Genomic DNA, 20279 nt, shown 5'->3' with positions numbered 1-20279 from the left:
CTGGGCCATCGCCAACCTCTCCAGCTCCTTTCCCGGCGCTTCCTCCCATGTCCAGGCTGCCTGCTCCTGGACACGCTGCTTGGTCCTGGTATGGTGGGATCTTCTGTCACGATCGTTAGACGGAGTAGACCAAGGCGCAGCGTGATGAACGAACATGTTTATTTATCGTTAGTGATAATACAAACAATAACCAAAACAACAAATGATACGTGCAGTCCTACGGTACAGACCAAAAGGAACAAACCAACTGGAACAAGATCCCACAACTATTGTGGGAAAACAGCCTCTATAAATATGGCTCCCAATCAGAGACAACCAGCAACAGCTGACACTCGTTGCCTCTGATTGGGAACCACTCTGGCCAACAGAGAAATACAATACATAGAATAAACACACCCTGGCTCAACATATAGAGTCCCAGAGCCAGGGTGTGACATCCTAGATATACAAATGTAAAGGTCCAGAGCAAACACTTTTTCCATTGTTCAAAGATTTTTTTTCTTCTCAGGATCTTGTGAATAATTCCAATTTATCGATTGAGTAAGCAATTTTGGCTCTATTTGTTTAGATATTTCTTATTAAAAAGAGAAGTCTAACGGAAACACTTCTTCTATTGTCTAAGTTATCTTAATATTTACTTTATTTTTCCATAGGATCTTGTCAGTGCTTTAAAGTCGGAGCTGGGAGGCTTGTTCGAGACGCTCGTTGTGGCGTTGTTGACGCCTCCCATTTCCTATGACGCCTCCCAACTCCACAAAGCACTCAAGGTAAAGTACAACAATGTATAGTCTATGTTTGGTTATGGCTCCAAGAATAAGTCATGTATTGTGCAGTCAGACATGCGACTACATGTAGAATGAAGGTAAAGTACAGTTCAAGGTAAAGTGCAGCGGTGTAATTTTGTGTAGAACAGACTTACTTTTCTCTATGCATAATGACAAATTGTATGGTATTTTTACCATCAGGTATGTGCAGGATATTGGTCATGTGGCTATGATTATTTCAAGTGAATGTTAACATGTGCCAGCAGTTAATGGTCTTAAACCTTCTAGCTCTCCTGAAGTTTTTTCTTATTTCCTTGCAGAAAGCCAGTCCATTATAGGCTACAGTAATGAAGGTGTCCCACAATATGTGGCCATGTTTTTCACCTTCCGTGTAGCCTTGTTGGGTTTGTCCAAATTGTCATTGAATACTATGGTACTTCTAAGCTTTGGCAGGGTCAGGGGTTAAGTTTACTGTCTCAATTGTAAGTGACTCACGAGACTTACCATGGTAGTGATGATGCACAGTGAATGTTCTCCCGTGATGCACCTCAGTAAATCAGGAAGTACAAGGTATCAATACACACTAAAGGGAGGCTTTCAAACACACTGTCTAAGTTGGTTTGTGTGGCATCAGCTTTGCACATATCAGGTGTAGGTATTACATGAATATTTATATCCATACATTGCACCCATATAATTACCAAAATAATACGTTGCAGAGGTAGGGGAAAAGCACAGAAATTAGTTATAAATGGATCATGTACGTGTATGTTTGTGGTTCGCTCAGAGCAACATAAGGGATGGTTTTGTAAGGTCACCATCCTTCTTTGTTAATTCTGGTTCACATATTCTATTATGATATTACCCTCCTATTGCTTGCCTTACACTTTCCTGAGCTGGCTCACTGTTTCTCATGTTAGTGGTGGCTTTGATGGCTCAGTTGATTGGAGCATGGCCAGTCAGAGATGTTTGAATCTTGCATGGCGACTGTGTAGGTGATATGGGTCAGAAAATATTGATTGTTAAAAAACACACACACACACACACACTCACACACACACACACACACAGCACTGAACAAAAATATGAACGCAACGTGCAACAATTTCAAAGATTTTACTGAGTTACAGTTCATATAAGGAACTCAGTCAATTGAAATAAATTAATTAGGCCCTAATCTATGGATTTCAGATGACTGGGAATAAAGATATGCATCTGTTGGTCACAGATAACTGAGAAAAAAAACGTAGGCATGTGGATCAGAAAACCAGTCAGTATCTGATGAGACCACCATTTGCCTCATGCAGTGCGACACATCTCCTTCGCATAGAGTTGATCAGGCTGTTGATTCTGGCCTGTGGAATGTTGTCCAACTCCTCTTCAATGTCTGTGCGAAGTTGCTGGATATTGGCGGGAAATGGAACACGATGTTGTACATGTCGATCCAGAGCATCCCAAACATGAGTATGTGAGAATGCAGGCCATGAAAGAATTGGGACATTTTCAGCTTCCAGGAATTGTGTACAGATCCTTGCAACATGGGGCTGTGCATTATCATGAGGTGCTGGTGGCGGATGAATGGCACGACAATGGGCCTCAGGATCTCGTCACAGTCTCTCTGTGCATTCAAATTGCCATTGAAAAAACATCAGCAAACTGCCCACACAACTGTCATCAGCCCGGTACAGTTAAAACCGGGATTCCTCCGTGAAGAGCACACTTCTCCAGTGGCCATCGAAGGTCGGTTACGAAGTCGGTTACGACGCCGAACTGCAGTCAGGTCAAGACCCTGGTGAGGATGACGAGCACGCAGATGAGCTTCCCTGAGACAGTTTCTGACAGTTTGTGCAGAAATTCTTTGGTTGCGCAAACTCACAGTTTCATCAGCTGTCCGGGTGGCTAGTCTCAGACCATTCTGCAGGTGAAGAAACCGGATGTGGAGGTCCTGGACTAGTGTGGTTACACGTGGTCTGTGGTTGTGAGGCCAGTTGGACGTACTGACAAATTCTCTAAAACGATGGTAGAGAAATTAACATTAGATTCTCTGGCAACAGCTCTGGTGGACATTCCTGCAGTCAGCATGCCAATTGCATGCTCCCTCAAAACTTGATACATCTGTGGCATTGTGTTGTGTGACAAAACTGCAAATTTTAGAAGGCTTTTTATTGTCCCAAGCACAAGGTGCACCTGTGTAATGATCATGCTGTTTAATCAGCTTCTTGATATGCCACACCTGTCAGGTGGATGGATTATCTTGGCAAAGAAGAAATGCTCACTAACAGGGATGTAAACACATTTGTGCACACAATTTGAGAGAAATAAGCTTTTTGTGCATATGGAAAACTTCTGGATTATTTTATCTCAGCTCATGAAACATGGGACCAACATTTATATATATATATATATATATATATATATATATATATATATTGTTCAGTATATACTTTGCCTTTAGAAAGTATTCATAACCCTTGACTTATTCCATATTTTGTTGTGTTACAGCCTGAATTCAAAATTGATTAAATAAATAAAAATCTCACCCATCTACACACAATACCACATGATGACAAAGTGAAACATGTTTTTAGATTTTTGTTACATATTTATTGAAAATGATATACAGAAGTATCTCATTTACATACAGTGAGGGAAAAAAGTATTTGATCCCCTGCTGATTTTGTACGTTTGCCCACTGACAAAGACATGATCAGTCTATAATTTTAATGGTAGGTTTATTTGAACAGTGAGAGACAGAATAACAACAAGAAAATCCAGAAAAATGCATGTAAAAAATGTTATTAATTGATTTGCATTTTAATGAGGGAAATAAGTATTTGACCCCTCTGCAAAACATGACTTAGTACTTGGTGGCAAAACCCTTGTTGGCAATCACAGAGGTCAGACGTTTCTTGTAGTTGGCCACCTGATTTGCACACATCTCAGGAGGGATTTTGTTCCACTCCTCTTTGCAGATCTTCTCCAAGTCATTAAGGTTTCGAGGCTGACGTTTGGCAACTCAAACCTTCAGCTCCCTCCACAGATTTTCAATGGGATTAAGGTCTGGAGACTGGCTAGGCCACTCCAGGACCTTAAGGTGCTTCTTCTTGAGCCACTCCTTTGTTGGCTTGGCTGTGTGTTTTGGGTCATTGTCATGCTGGAATACCCATCCACGACCCATTTTCAATGCCCTGGCTGAGGGAAGGAGGTTCTCACCCAAGATTTGACGGTACATGGCCCCGTCCATCGTCCCTTTGATGCGGTGAAGTTGTCCTGTCCCCTTAGCAGAAAAACACCCCCAAAGCATAATGTTTCCACCTCCATGTTTGACGGTGGGGATGGTGTTCTTGGGGTCATAGGCAGCATTCCTCCTCCTCCAAACACGGCGAGTTGAGTTGATGCCAAAGAGCTCAATTTTGGTCTCATCTGACCACAACACTTTCACCCAGTTCTCCTCTGAATCATTCAGATGTTCATTGGCAAACTTCAGACGGCCCTGTATATGTGCTTTCTTGAGCAAGGGGACCTTGCGGGCGCTGCAGGATTTCAGTCCTTCACGGCGTAGTGTGTTACCAATTGTTTTCTTGGTGACTATGTTCCCAGCTGCCTTGAGATCATTGACAAGATCCTCCCGTGTAGTTCTGGGCTGATTCCTCACCGTTCTCATGATCATTGCAACTCCACGAGGTGAGATCTTGCATGGAGCCCCAGTCCGAGGGAGATTGACAGTTATTTTGTGTTTCTTCCATTTGCGAATAATCGCACCAACTGTTGTCACCTTCTCACCAAGCTGCTTGGCGATGGTCTTGTAGCCCATTCCAGCCTTGTGTAGGTCTACAATCTTGTCCCTGACATCCTTGGAGAGCTCTTTGGTCTTGGCCATGGTGGAGAGTTTGGAATCTGATTGATTGATTGCTTCTGTGGACAGGTGTCTTTTATACAGGTAACAAGCAGAGATTAGGAACACTCCCTTTAAGTGTGCTTCTAATCTCAGCTCGTTACCTGTATAAAAGTCACCTGGGAGCCAGAAATCTTTCTGATTGAGAGGGGGTCAAATACTTATTTCCCTCATTAAAATGCAAATCAATTTATAACATTTTTGACATGCGTTTTTCTGGATTTTTTTGTTGTTATTCTGTCTCTCACTGTTCAAATAAACCTACCATTAAAATTATAGACTGATCATTTCTTTGTCAGTGGGCAAACGTACAAAATCAGCAGGGGATCAAATACTTTTTTCCCTCACTGTAAGTATTTACACACCCTGATTCAATCTTTTGTAGTAGCACCTTTGGCAGTGATTACAGCTGTGAGTCTTTCTGGGTAAGTCTCTAGGAGCTTTCCATACCTTGATTGTGCAACATATGCCTATTATGTTTTTCAAAATTCTTCAAGCTCTGTCAAATTGGTTGTTGAGCATTGCTAGATAACCATTTTCAGGACTTGCCATAGATTTTCAAGTAGATTTAAGTCTAAACTGTAACTTGGCAACTCAGGAACATTCACTGTCTTCTTGGTAAGCAACTCCAGTGTTGGCCTTGTGTTTTAGGTCATTGTCTTGCTGAAAGGTGAATTCATCTCCCAGAGTCTGGTGGAAAGCAGACTGAACCAGGTTTTCCTGTAGGATTTTGCCTGTGCTTAGCTCCATTCCATTGATTTTTTATCCTGAAAAATGTCCCAGTCCTTAATGATTACAAGCATACCCATAACATGATGCAGCCACCACTATGCTTGAAAATATGGAGAGTGGTACTCAGTAATGTGTTATATTGGACAAAAAGTTAATTGCTTTGCCACATCTTTTTCAGTATTGCTTTGGTGCCTTGGATGTATTTTTTTGAATATTTTTATTCTGTACAGGCTTCCTTCTTTTCACTCTGTTAATTCGGTTAATATTGTGGAGTAACTACAATGTTGTTGATCCATCCTCAGTTTTCGCCTATCACAGCCATTCAACTCTGTAACTGTTTTAAAGTAACCGTTGGCCTCAGGGTGAAATCTCTGAGTGGTTTCCTTCCTCTCCGGCAACTGAGTTAGGAAGGACGCCTGTATCTTTGTAGTGACTGGGTGTATTGATACAACATCCAAAGTGTAATTAATAACTTCACCATGCTGAAACTGATATTCAATGGCTGCTTTTTATTTTTTTTACCCATCTACCAATAGGTGCCCTTCTATGCGAGGCATTGGAAAACCTCCCTGGTCTTTGTGGTTGAATCTGTCTTTGAAATTCACTGCCCGACTGAGGGACCGTACAGATAATTGTGTGGAGTACAGAGATGAAGTAGTAATGACAAAATAATGTTAAACACTATTATTGCACACATAATGAGTCCATGCAACTTATTATGTGACTTGTTAAGCACATTTTTACTCCTGAACTTGTTTAGGCTTGCCATAACAAAGGCGTTGCATACTTATTGACTCAACGCATTTCAGCTTTTCATTTTTAAATAATTTGTAAAAAAAATTGAAAAACATAATTCCATTTCGACATTATGAGGTATTGTGTGTAGGCCAGTGAAAAAAAATCTAAATTTAATCCATTTTTAAATTCAGGCTGTAACAGCAACATTTGGAAATATTCAAGGAGTTTGAATACTTTCTGAAGGCACTGAAGTGCAGGAAAATTAAGCAAGTGGAGCAGTTTATATCATATACAGGCTTTTCTTTTGTAATAATGCATACTGTACCATGTCCATATATACTGAATTCAATAAAAGTGCTTGCTAGCTGGTTGTTACATAATGGCCAGCCAGTTATTGAGTATTGAGTGGCCTTTTCTGAGGGTCTCTGACTGTTCTTCCCCAGGGGGCGGGGACTGATGACGACGTGCTGATTGAGATCCTAGCATCCAGGACCTGCGCCCAGATTAAAGACATCGTCAAAGTCTACAAGAAAGGTGAGAGGTTGAATGTGTCATGACAAAACTTTGATAAATTGGACAAATTGGCTAAAGCTAAAGCGGAGACAGATTGTCTCCCAGAATGCAATATGGCCACCGGTCGTCCACATATTGTGGAACATTGCTTTGAATCTGAATGTCTGTCTGTTCCATTCTTATTCTAGAAGTTTCTCTCTCTGGGCTATGAAAGCAGTGTCTGATACCTTGCTTTCAACCAACAGCATTGAAGGAGGAAGGAGAGCTCTGTGGCCTTGGTCTAGGACAGACAGCATTACCATGCATTGTTGACCACTAATGTAACCCAATGGTAGTTCTGTGATCCCAACATCAAACACTGTATTGGGGAACAGGTGGATCAGTGGATTACTGTATGATGGACAAGGCTAAACAAAGCCGAAATCATAGATATGTGGCATGTAGGATGTTTGTAGGAGGGATAGGGCACTACAAAACCAATGCCATAGATATATGCAGGGGCGCAACTTTCACTGGGGGCGGGGGGGAACTAGCTAGATCACTGGGGACGGGGGGACAGGGGGGTGGGGGAGCTAGCTAGATAACGTTAGCTAGCTAGCTAGATCACTAACTTTAGCTATTATTTTTGCCTCAACCACACTAGACCTGAACCAAATGATGAAACCAGCTGCCAAACGATTGAAGACCGATATTCTTATGTTTTTTTCAGCGCAATGTGAGTTTTTATTAGTCAGTATAGCAATGTAACGTTATTGATCTGTCAGTTTCCCAAGCTAATTCCCTAATTTTCACACTGACATGGTATAAACAGCTCTACAGGCTTCACCGTCATGGTGCAGAGTCAGTACACAACGCTATGCTCATCATGTTTTAGCAGGATCAGATGGTGACAGGTGTCCCTGCACAGTCAGACAGCTAGGGAAGACAAGTCTACGGAGCTCAGGTGAATTTTGCAGTATATTATAACAATCAGTAAATTGATACAAAGTTCCATCTTGAGTTGATGGGTAGGCTACAGTCTGGGATCTGGGAATAATGGTAATTTCAATTATTGAACCATTGATTCTATCCATGGATAATATAATGTGTAAATGTACACCAAGGTAATTCTTTGTCATGCCTCATCTGAGCAGGATCAGATAGTGACAGGTGTCTCATCAGGGTCAGGCAGCCAGGGAAGCCAGTCTGTGACAGTGCAGAGGTGAACTTTTGCCGATACAACACTTTATTCTCTCTGTGCAGCAAACACTGGACAAGCAAGAAGCTTCAAAGATTGAAACTATTTTAAGGCAGTCTGACAAACCTCTAAAGTTGATTTCCAAACTGTATCAAGGGTTGATAGTGGCTTTTCCCGATGACACAAAACATCTCAAACAAAAATGTGAGGAAGACCTGGGCGACACTATTGATGATGATGATTGGATACAGATATGTTAAATGCCCAGTCATGTTCATATAATCTCAGACATAAATTACTGTAGTTTAAGACCATCCATAGAACGTACTATATGACAGTGAAACTGAATATCATGCACTCAGAAAATGTATTCTGCTGCTGGAGGTGTAATGATCTTGTGAAGACTGGCTGAATTCTGGCAAAGAGTATGTTCTTTTATCTCAGCATGTCTACAGATTCTCCCTTCTTCCTGTTTTTGTTTCCTTGGAAATGTTGATACTGGCGACTGTTATCAGAAGAAACTGTGTAACCTAGGATTTATAGCGGCTAAGAAATGGAGTGCCATTAATTGGAAGGTTGGTCATCCTCCCACAATGGATGGAAGAAATGTAAAGTTATGTATCACTAGATTTGATTTATTACAAGATTAAGGGTATACTGTGCAACTTTCATAAGGTATGGATGCCTTATATGGAATACTGTACGACAAAAGCAGTCTATTGAAAATATGCCCACATCAGGGGAGATACCTATTTATGCAATCCGTAGCTGCTGGGCTGGTCAGTCCTGGCCCTGGGGGTCTGCCGTACTGTTGGTTGTCACTCTGGCCTTGGCCTAACACACCTGAAACCAATAATGAATGTTTCACTAAGATCCTAAAGCTGAGTGGGTGTCAAGGCGTGCTGAAGGTGGGTGTGGTGTAGGAATCATGCGCAGGACGCAGAGGCTCAGTCCAAAGGCTTTAGTGCAATATATATCAAAGACAGAAGCACAATAAGCCCGAAGGCGAATACACGGCGCACACAGGCGACAAAACAAACGGCGCACAAACATGTGCAAAATAACCTCTCCAAAACACTGGAGGGAAAATGTAGCTCCAAACACGAAACAGAAGCGCAATCACACACAACGACAAGCACACACAACGAGAACTAAATAGGACACTAACGAGGACTAACAAGACACAGGTGTACAACATCCAAACAAAACCAAACGAACATGAAACATAGATCGGTGGCAGCTAGTACTCCGGGGGACGACGACCGCCGAAGCCTGCCCGAACCAGGAGGAGGAGCAGCCTCGGCCGAAACCGTGACAGTACCCCCCTTGACGCGCGGCTCCAGCCGTGCGCCGACCCCGGCCTCGGGGACGACCAGGAGGACGCGGAGCAGGGCGCGCGGGATGGTCCCGGTGGAACTCCGACAGGAGAGATGGGTCTAGGATGTCCCTCCGCGGCACCCAGCACCGCTCCTCCGGGCCGTACCCCTCCCACTCCACGAGATACTGGAGACCCCCCATCTGGCGTCTAGAGTCCAAGATGGACCGAACGGTGTACGCCGGAGCCCCCTCGATGTCCAGTGGGGGCGGAGGAGTCTCCCCTATCTCATTGTCCTGGAGTGGACCAGCTACCACCGGCCTGAGAAGAGACACATGGAACGAGGGGTTAATATTCTTATACTCAACAGGTAGATGTAACCTATAACACACCTCGTTCAATCTTCTCAGGACTTTAAAGGGCCCCACAAACCGCCGACCCAGCTTCCGGCAGGGCAGGCGGAGGGGTAGGTTCCTGGTAGAGAGCCAGACTCGATCTCAGGGTGCGTACACCGGCCCCTCACTGCGGTGGAGATCGGCGCTCGCCTTGTGACGAAGGACGGCCCGCTGCAGGTGGACGTGGGCAGCGTTCCACGTCTCTTCCGAGCGCCTCATCCAATCATCCACCGCAGGGGCCTCGATCTGGCTCTGCTGCCAAGGTGCCAGAACCGGCTGGTAACCTAACACACATTGGAAGGGGGTTAGGTTAGTAGAGGAGTGGCGGAGAGAGTTCTGGGCCATCTCGGCCCAGGGAATGTACCGTGCCCACTCCTCCGGCCGGTCCTGGCAATACGACCTCAGAAACCTACCCACATCCTGGTTGACACGTTCTACCTGCCCGTTACTCTCCGGGTGGTACCCTGAGGTAAGGCTAACCGAGACCCCCAAACGCTCCATGAACGCTCTCCAAACACGAGAGGTAAACTGGGGGCCTCGATCAGACACTATATCCTCGGGTACCCCGTAATGCCGGAAGACGTGGGTAAATAGGGCCTCAGCGGTCTGTAGGGCAGTAGGAAGACCCGACATAGGGAGAAGACGACAGGCCTTAGAGAACCGGTCCACAACAACCAGGATGGTGGTATTACCCCTGAGAGAGGGGAAGGTCTGTCACAAAATCCACCGATAGGTGGGACCATGGTCGTTGTGGAACGGGCAGGGGTTGTAACTTACCCCTGGGCAGATGTCGGGGCGCCTTACACTGGGCACACACTGAGCAGGAAGAGACATAAACCCTCACATCCCTAGCCAAAGTGGGCCACCAGTATTTAGTGCTAAGGCAATGCACCGTCCGGCCGATACCCGGATGTCCAGAGGAGGGTGACGTGTGAGCCCAGTAAATGAGTCGATTCCGAATCTCGAGCGGAACGTACTTCCGACCCTCAGGACACTGTGGAGGGCTGGGGTCGGTACGCAAACGCTCGCTCGATTTCGGCATCGACCTCCCACACCACCGGTGCCACAAGGCAAGACTCCGGTAGTATGGGAGTGGGCTCAACGGACCTCTCCTCCGTGTCATACCGCCGGGACAGCGCATCCGCCTTACCATTCTGGGACCCAGGGATGTACGTGATTTTAAATACGAACCTGGTGAGAAACATACTCCATCGAGCCTGGCGAGGGTTCAGTCTCCTCGCTGCCCGGATGTACTCCAGGTTCCGATGGTCAGTCAAAATGAGGAAAGGGTGTTGAGCCCCCTCAAGCCAATGCCTCCACACCTTAAGGGCTTGAACTACAGCTAACAGCTCCCTGTCCCCAACGTCATAGTTACGCTCCGCCGGGCTGAGCTTCTTTGAGTAAAAAGCACAGGGGCGGAGTTTAGGTGGCGTGCCGGACCGTTGAGAGAGAACGGCCCCTATACCAGCCTCAGACGCGTCTACCTCGACCTGAAAGGGTAATGCAGGATCCGGATGCGCCAGCACCGAGCCGACGTAAACAGGTCCTTCAGTCTCCTAAAGGCCCTGTCCGCATCGGCTGACCACTGCAGGCGCACCGGACCCCCTTCAGAAGGGACGTGATGGGAGCTGCCACCTGTCCAAAACCCCGGATAAACCTCCGGTAGTAATTCGCAAAGCCCAAAAACTGCTGCACCTCTTTTACAGTAGTTGGGGTTTGCCAATTACGCACAGCGGACACACGATCCACCTCCATTCTCACCCCTGACGCGGACAACCGATAACCCAAAAAGGAGACCGACTCCTGGAAAAACAGACATTTCTCTGCCTTGACATATAGGTCGTGCTCCAACAGCCTCCTCAATACACGACGCACCAGGGTTATATGCTCGGCTCGGGTAGACGAGTACACCAGAATGTCATCAATGTACACGACCACCCCTTGTCCCTGCATATCCCTGAAAATGTCATCTACGAAGGATTGGAAGACTGATGGAGCATTCATCAACCCATATGGCATGACGAGATATTCGAAATGACCTGACGTGGTACTAAACGCTGTCTTCCATTCGTCACCCTCCCTAATGCGCACCAAGTTATACGCGCTCCTGAGATCCAGTTTTGTGAAAAACCGCGCTCCATGCAATGACTCCGTCATGGTCGCAATCAGAGGGAGTGGATAACTGTATTTCACAGTAATCTGATTGAGACCACGGTAATCAATGCACGGGCGCAACCCTCCATCTTTCTTTTTCACAAAAAAGAAGCTCGAGGAGGCGGGAGAAGTGGAGGGCCGAATGTATCCCTGTCTCAAAGATTCGGCTATGTAAGTCTCCATAGCTTTTCTCTCCTCTTGAGACAAAGGATACACATGGCTCCGTGGGAGCGCTGCTCCTGCCTGGAGATCAATCGCACAATCCCCCTGTCTATGAGGAGGCAACTGCGTCGCCCTAGTTTTGCTAAACACGAGAGCTAAATCCCCATATTCAGGCGAAATGTGCAGTGCGGGCACTTGGTTTGGACTTTCCACCGAAGTCGCCCCCACGGAAACACCCAGACATCGCCCCTCGCACTGAGCAGACCACCCATCGAGAGCCCTCTGTTGCCACGAAATAGCAGGGTTATGGGTGCTTAACCAGGGAATCCCCAGCACCACTGGGTACGCAGGAGAGTCGATCAGATACAGCTGTATAGTCTCCTCATGACCCCCCTGCGCACACATCCGAAGTGGCGCTGTGATCTCCCCTGATCAACCCCGACCCCAACGGGCGGCTATCTAAGGCATGAACGGGAAAAGGTTTGTCAACAGGTAGGAGAGGGATCCCTAACTCAAAACAAAACTTTCGATCAACAAAATTCCCAGCTGCGCCTGAATCTACTAGCGCCTTATGCTGGGAATGAGGTGCAACCTGTGGAAAACAAACAGGTATACAAAAGTGCGCAACAGAAAGCTCTGGGTAAGTGGGACGTCTACTCACCTGGGAGGCCCCACCAGTGTGTGGCCTGTTGTCTTCTCCCCCGGAGAACCCTCCCCAGCACCTGGCCGCAGTGTGCCCTCCACGACCGCACTTGGTGCAGGAGACAGGCCCCCTCGGGCTCCTCCTCCTCCGTTCTCTAGCGCCGGCACCCCCGAGCTCCATAGGGCTCGGCTCGGAGGTGCCGGAGGGCGGAATGGACGGACTCCCCTCGGGACGTCCACGGGTGGCCAGCAGGGTGTCCAGACGGATGGACATATCGAACCAACTGGTCGAAGGTAAGATGGGTATCCCTGCAGGCCAACTCACATTGAACGTCCTCTCGTAGGCTACATCGAAAATGGTCGATTAGAGCCCGTTCACTCCACCCTGCATCCGCCGCTAGAGTCCGGTACTCTAGAGCGAACACCTGAGCGCTCCTCTTCCCCTGTCTCAAATGGACTAGACGCTCCCCCGCCGCTTTGCCCTCAGGTGGATGGTCGAACACGGCCTTGAAGCGGCGGGAGAACTCGGCGTAGGTGATGGTGTTGGCGTCCATCTTCCTCCACTCGGCGTTAGCCCACTCCAACGCCTTGCCCGTGAGACAGGAGATGAGGGCGGAAACGCTCTCGTATCCCGAGGGCACCGGGTGTACAGTGGCCAGGTAGAGCTCCACCTGCAGGAGGAACCCCTGACACCCAGCAGCTGTTCCGTCATACGCCCTCGGGAGCGAGAGCCGAATCCCCCTGGGTTCCGAACCTGGGACTGGTGGACCGACCGATGCCGTGGGCAGGGTAGGTGGAGGTGTGGGTACCCTGCTGGCCTCCCATCGGTGCAAGGTGTTGATTACCTCCTGTAGAGCGGTCTCCAGTTGTCTTATCTGGCCCTCTTGCCCACGGAGATGCTCCTCGAGCGACACAGATGTCACTGCCGATCCTGCTGATTCCATTGTGGTGTGTGATTCTGTCAAGGCGTGCTGAAGGTGGGTGTGGTGTAGGAATCATGCGCAGGACGCAGAGGCTCAGTCCAAAGGCTTTAGTGCAATATATATCAAAGACAGAAGCACAATAAGCCCGAAGGCGAATACACGGCGCACACAGGCGACAAAACAAACGGCGCACAAACATGTGCAAAATAACCTCTCCAAAACACTGGAGGGAAAATGTAGCTCCAAACACGAAACAGAAGCGCAATCACACACAACGACAAGCACACACAACGAGAACTAAATAGGACACTAACGAGGACTAACAAGACACAGGTGTACAACATCCAGACAAAACCAAACGAACATGAAACATAGATCGGTGGCAGCTAGTACTCCGGGGACGACGACCGCCGAAGCCTGCCCGAACCAGGAGGAGGAGCAGCCTCGGCCGAAACCGTGACAGTGGGGTATGTTGGGTTGGGGCGCTGCAGGGCCGTAGGCCCCTAGGGGCAGGACGGGGTGACCCAGCTATATTGTGTGCAAGTAAAAAGAGCTCTACAGTACTATTAGGCCTATGATATGAATTACACTGAACAAAAATATAGTTCAGTCTTATCAATCACTTAAATATATTTAATAAGGATCTCTTACCTAGCTTGATGTCTGTGGACATTTTTGCTTACTTTTTGTTGTTCTAAATATAGATGGCTAGAAGGGCCATGGGTCATATTAGATTGTGTAGAAATGCAGAAAATTAGCTTTAGCTGCCCCCAATAATGTGAGGATGAGTTATGTCCCCCCCACTTCAAAACCAAAATTGCGCCCCTGGATATATGGTATGTTCCACAACTTTACAATTCCAAAAATCCATTATTGTCTTGGAACTAAAGGTGCTACCATGTAAGACAGAGTTGGCTGAACTCTGCATCTGGCTCACCCTTTACGATGTTCATAAAAAATTGTTTTCTTGGATGGGCACACTTTTCTTGGATGGGCACTTCTAATGTAAATCTATGGCAGCACCCAAGGGGGCTTGAACTTTCAAGCTCTCCCTGTAGATTTTGTGGTGACGTAGTGTCTCCATGAGTTACAGAACACTGAGCCAATCACGGCGCAACTAGAGAAGATTACCAACCCCTATGCTCTGTATTTTCCGCTGGCTGCCCCTCCACCACAAGAAGCAGTGAGCTAGGCTGAAACATCTGCTTTTCAAGAAAGCAAAAAAGAGACCATGTTTGTATGCGGCTTTATTAACTCAATACATTTTTGTTTTACATTGTTTGCAAACTGAAATGTGACACGTATTAATGCCAAAATAACATGCAAAACAGACAACAGGTGGGGCTCAAAACAGAGCCCCACCTGCCCTGAATGAGGGGTTGCCACTGATCTCGAGCTTAAACAGAAGGATTTTGATGGGGATTTTTTATTATGCTAATTAATTTTCAGCGGAGCTTGGACATGACTCTAGGGGGTTAAGATGAATACACTTACTGTAAGTCGCTCTGGAGAAGAGCATCTGCTAAATTACAAAAATAAAATGTATGTACATGTTTTACATATACATCTCATATTACTGTATTGAAGATTTTTGTAAAAATATTTTGTAAATATTGATGTCACAAATGAATCACTTGTACAGTTCTTTATTAAAATGTAGTTATTTGTTACATTTGACTGTGTAAAACCTAGCAGTACTACTTATTCTCTGAGTGAGGCTGATATATATTATTACTGTGTAAAACCTAGCAGTACTACTTATTCTCTGAGTGAGGCTGATATATATTATTACTGTGTAAAACCTAGCAGTACTACTTATTTCTCTGAGTGAGGCTGATATATAGCATTTTGCCCAAAAAAATATGACTATTTGTCTCTGAAATGAAACCATCAAGTGATAGATTTTAAACAAATACTTGTCTGTCATTGAACAACCCCATGCCATGATTAGATAGTGAAAAAACACACATTTCTTACTTTCTTTAAACATAAAAGCTAATATACCAACATTTCTGAAAATGGATATATACCATTTTGGAATGAAACTCTTTAAATGAATTGTAAATGTACACACAAAAAAAGTTTTCAGTAAAATATAATTTATGATAATGCAATTCAATAAAACGCCTCCTCCCTCTTTCCTGCAATTTTCCCTATCTTTGGTAATGTTACCCTGGCCTTTGCTTTCACTGCCTTTTTTCCAGTTGCAAGTTTTGGCACGTACATTCCAGCAACATCACACCCTGCATCCCACTGCTGGTTTGCCTCTGAAGCTTAGCAGGGTCGGTCCTGGTCGGTACTTGGATGGGAGACCAAATGTAGCTGGAAGATGTGAAAAATAAACGTGTGAAACACAAATTCACGAGGGACTCTTTCAATAATAATATTTATTTTTTATTTTTTACAGAAAACACGTGAAAAAACATGTGAACACACGTGTCCGAAAACCACATGACCTGTCCGAAAACCACGTGTTTTTTTCTTTTTTGTAAGGGTGCTGCCTTGCTAACTCCTATGGTCATTATCACACCATTGTCACAGCTCAAACAGTTCTGGAACCAGGCTACTGGTACAATAGGCCAAGGACGAGAGCCACACTGGCCATCTGAGATGGACACTGGAGAAGCCTGATCCATCTGTTACCCTGCTAATCCAATCCCCCTGGCGGAGACCTTCGGCTAAACAGAGCACGTCCAATCTGGGTCGATTTCTGCCATTAGCGACTATTGTCAGAGATAAGTGTAAGCAATCTTCTGATCTTCCCTTCTCTCTCTTCTCATCTTTCTCAGAGTGCGGTGGCAAGCTGGAGAAAGATATCACCGGTGACACTTCAGGCCCCTTCCAAAAGCTTCTAGTGATCCTTCTGCAGGTAAACGAAGGGAGAAGGATGACAGAAAGGGATGAGAGAGATATTTCCTTCTGATAATGAGAGTGCTTTGGTGATGTCATTATAAAGTCATGAGTGGTTAAGGAAAGGTGGGCATAGAGTGAGGAAGGAGGAGGGAGTGGCGCATACTGTATATCATTGTCCTCAGGTGGTTTATTGGTCTTGGTAACCTAACCGACCAGGTTTCCAGGTTGGGAGACACTCAGCAAATTGAGGTCACGAAAGGGTAGACATCTCTCTTCTCCCATGACGCACATACCGTCTCCCTTTCCTCTGTTCTTTTTTCTTCCCCTTTGCTCCTCTGTTTTCTTTGTGTAGGGGAGCAGAGCTGAAGGGGTGGAGGAAGACAGGATTGAGAAAGACGCAAAGGTAACGTAACCCTATGGGTGGCTAGTCTCCCTTTTAACAGTCCCCTGTAGCTCAGTTGGTAGAGCATGGCGCTTGCAACGCCAGGGTCGTGGGTTCGTTTCCCACGGGGGGCCAGTATGAAGATGTATGCACTCACTAACTGTAAGTCGCTCTGGATAAGAGCGTCTGCTAAATGACAAAAATGTAAAATGGATGATCGCTAAGTGATATGCTATAGCCAAGACATAATTACATTTAGTCTTAAGTGCTCAAATGTTAAAATGCTTAGGATATGGCTTCAAACCATTAGCATAGGCCTGAAGGACAAAGCAAGCTTCAAGGCAGTATCAGAGTCCTCTCTGATAAATGATCGACATGAAACATTTATTTAGGACATTTGCTAACTGGAAAGGAAAATTCCATGTCTTCAAAGCTATTTCTTTGTTGTTGTAGGTTTTGAGTTTTCATACTTGGATAAATATTGTAGGCTACAGTACATTTAATAATTACACATGCATGTATAATATAGGTCCCCTGAAGGTTCATTTTGCCTTTTTTCATCCACTCCATTGACCATGCCTTATCATATTCAGTGAAATTCAGTGACTGGCTCTAAAACATTTACATTTCTTATTGGATCATTGATCAAACATTGTAACTCTGTGTTACTGTGTTCCACTGCAACTAATAGTGGTTGTTATAAACAGTTGATAACATAAGATATTCTGAACACCAATGCCAGGATCTGAGGCAAACACATACCACATAATAACATTGCTCAGTGTGATAAACTGTTATCAATGGAGTACGTATATTTGTGTGTTTGTGTGTGTGTGTGTGTGTGTGTGTGTTTCAGGAACTGTTTGCTGCTGGCGAGGGGAAGGTTGGCACAGATGAGGAGAAATTCATCAACATCCTGGGCAACAGGAGCCATGAACACCTTCGCCTAGGTGTGTGTGTGTGTGTGTGTGTTAAAATTCCTCCCAAGGGCAGGCTTTAGCTTTTAGTGCTTGCTCTTTTGTCAGCTCTGGGATTCTAGGTTTTTTATTTCCACTGTATAATTGAGTGATTATGGCCATTTTGTTCAATCATAAAAACAGAATTGCGTTCTGCACTTTTATTGTAACATCAAATAACATCACATTCTTATTTGTATTTTGTTGTTTTTCATTGTAAGTGTTTGACGCCTACAAGAAGCTGTCTGGCAATGATATTGAGGGCAGCATTGAGGGCGAGACTACTGGAAACCTGGAGAACTTAATGCTGGCTGTTGGTAAGACTTTACAATGATGTTAAGCAAGACACAGTAAGGTAAAAAATATATATATATATTATAAATATACAAAACTAAAATATAACACGCTTAAAGAATGGGATTTCTCTATTGCATTTTGATAAATCAAACCTAAAAACCCTATCAGTCACTTATATACTGTACATATTGCATACATGCTGTATATTGAAACATGAATTAATCATTTGGGAATGCCATCTTTCTTTTCCATAGTGAAGTGTGCTAAGAGTGTCCCAGCCTACTTTGCAGAGTCTCTCAATGGGTCTATGAGGGTATGCTCTTTGTGTTGTCATCGATCATTCCGTGGAGGATTTGCGAGAACGTTTGAATTGCCATCGCATCTCTCCAAAAAGGATTCAGTAGGTTAGGTTTAGGCATTTGTAATTGTGATGTCTATTGTTTATTTGTTAGTGTGCTGGCACTGATGACCAGACTCTGATGAGAATCATGGTGTCCAGAAGTGAGACAGACATGCTGGACATCAGAGCCTGCTTTAAGAAGATGTATGGGGCCTCGCTCTACAACACCATCCAGGTACAGAGGGCAAGTCTCTCCTCTATCCATTCTGGTACAATAGGCTAGTCTCCCTTTTATCTATTCTGGTACAATGGGCTAATCTCTCCTCTAACCATTCTGGTACACCGAGCTAACCATTCAGGTACAGTGGACTAGTCTCTCCTCTAACCAGGTACAGTGCACTAGTCTCACCTTCATCCCAGACGACTAACCCTAATAATCCACCTCTATACCCAGCTACCACCTCTCCAGTGCCACTAAAGTCATTAGATACATTTTTGTCACACGCCAATACACTGTGATGTCACCTGAGTAACAGGTCCATTATTCCACCTGCCCCAGCCACATGATCCCAAAATAATGTAACGAGTTGGCTACTGTGACAAACTGTTGCTCTCCTGAGTATCCTCCTAGGTTTTTAGCTCATCCGTATCTGTATAGGAAGAATAAAATACCTGGTTTCAGCCCCATTAACATGGGAGATGTCAGATATCACAGAGGGCGTACTAGACTGGTGGAACGCCAAATGGATAGGACCAGTACATACACGCAACCTCCTGTCATGTGTCCTTATTTCCAACCTCGCAATCTACAGCCTACATCATCTATTTATGACACTGTCAACTCTGTAAGTATTACAGTATTCTCAACACATGACTCAGCATGACATGCTCTCTGCCTTGGTAATAATGAGCAGCCTTCCTGCTCTGAGTTGCGTCAGGTTGACAATGTGCAGTATGACAGTCCCCTCATTTATACAACTGATGTACAACACATTTGACACAACATCCAATGGATGTTGTTTACACAGCTGTGCCACTAGAGATCCTGGTTCGAATCCAGGCTCGGTCGTAGCCGGCCGCGACCGGGAGACCCATGGGGCGGCGCACAATTGGCCCAGCGTCGTGCAGGGTAGGGGAGGGAATGGCCGGCAGGGATGTAGCTCAGTTGGTAGAGCATGGTGTTTGCAACGCCAGGGTTGTGGGTTCGATTCCCACGGGGGGCCAGTATGAAAAAAACAAAAAAAAAAAGACTAAAATGTAAATGTACAAACTGAGTCTATGTAAACCCATAGGCTGCTTGTCTGTATGGTAGTGCTGAATGTATCTTAAATGCCAATTTGTGTTTATTTGTTTACTCATTCACAGGAGGACACCGCTGGGGACTACGGAAAGGCCCTGCTCTACCTTTGTGGAGGAAATGACTGAGGCGCTTTTTGATTATGTGCAACGATGGCGCTGTATGATGATGTGTTATGGGGTGGCAATGGGCTGCACTTGATACTCTGTCTGTCAATTATAATTAATTAACACTAGATTTTATTGGCTTCTGTTCGACGATTGGCTTGAGTTACCACTTCATTGTATTGGCTATGTATCTTGATTGCCCACATTCAACACATATTGAACTCAACAGTGCATGCCCTGTTTTTTCCTATACTGTTCAAATAATCAGCCCATTCTTTGACTCTAAGGCTGCGTTTACACAGGCAGCCCAATTCTAATCTTTTTACACTAATTGGTCTTTTGCCCAATCAGATCAGATGTTTTGTGAATAATTGGGCAAAAGATCAGAATTGTGATGCATGTGTAAACACAGCCTAATGGTCATGTGAACTAAACTATGCTTTGTTTTGTTAAACATGTCCAATTTCATGGAATAATAAGAATAATATTGCTATATCAAATTACTTTGAGGTTCTCTTCTTTATTGTTACTTAAATCAACATGCTATCCTACTCTATCTTGATGAATGCCTTTATGTGTCTATGGGAGTTAGATATACAGATGTAGGATCTTAATTTGATCACTCTTTTGTTGCTGA

The 20279-nt window shown here is 45.1% G+C and overlaps 1 protein-coding gene across 1 annotated transcript in view; it reads left to right on the top strand.

The window, feature by feature from the left end:
• The window catches only part of LOC121537289 (annexin A5-like), a 28246-nt gene extending 7967 nt beyond the window's left edge, over nt 1-20279 (top strand). Inside the window, exons 5-13 of the mRNA XM_041844961.1 lie at nt 654-767; nt 6573-6663; nt 16200-16279; nt 16616-16666; nt 17502-17595; nt 17823-17918; nt 18153-18211; nt 18351-18473; nt 19604-20279. Of these exons, the coding sequence (XP_041700895.1) occupies nt 654-767; nt 6573-6663; nt 16200-16279; nt 16616-16666; nt 17502-17595; nt 17823-17918; nt 18153-18211; nt 18351-18473; nt 19604-19663 (768 nt within the window). The 3' untranslated portion in view covers nt 19664-20279. The remainder of the gene's footprint in view (nt 1-653; nt 768-6572; nt 6664-16199; nt 16280-16615; nt 16667-17501; nt 17596-17822; nt 17919-18152; nt 18212-18350; nt 18474-19603) is intronic.

The sequence above is a fragment of the Coregonus clupeaformis genome, chromosome 2 (assembly GCF_020615455.1).
Source record: "Coregonus clupeaformis isolate EN_2021a chromosome 2, ASM2061545v1, whole genome shotgun sequence".
In the NCBI taxonomy this organism is placed as follows: domain Eukaryota; kingdom Metazoa; phylum Chordata; class Actinopteri; order Salmoniformes; family Salmonidae; genus Coregonus; species Coregonus clupeaformis.
Note: the sequence above shows the minus strand (reverse complement) of the source record. Positions and strands in the feature narration are given on the sequence as shown.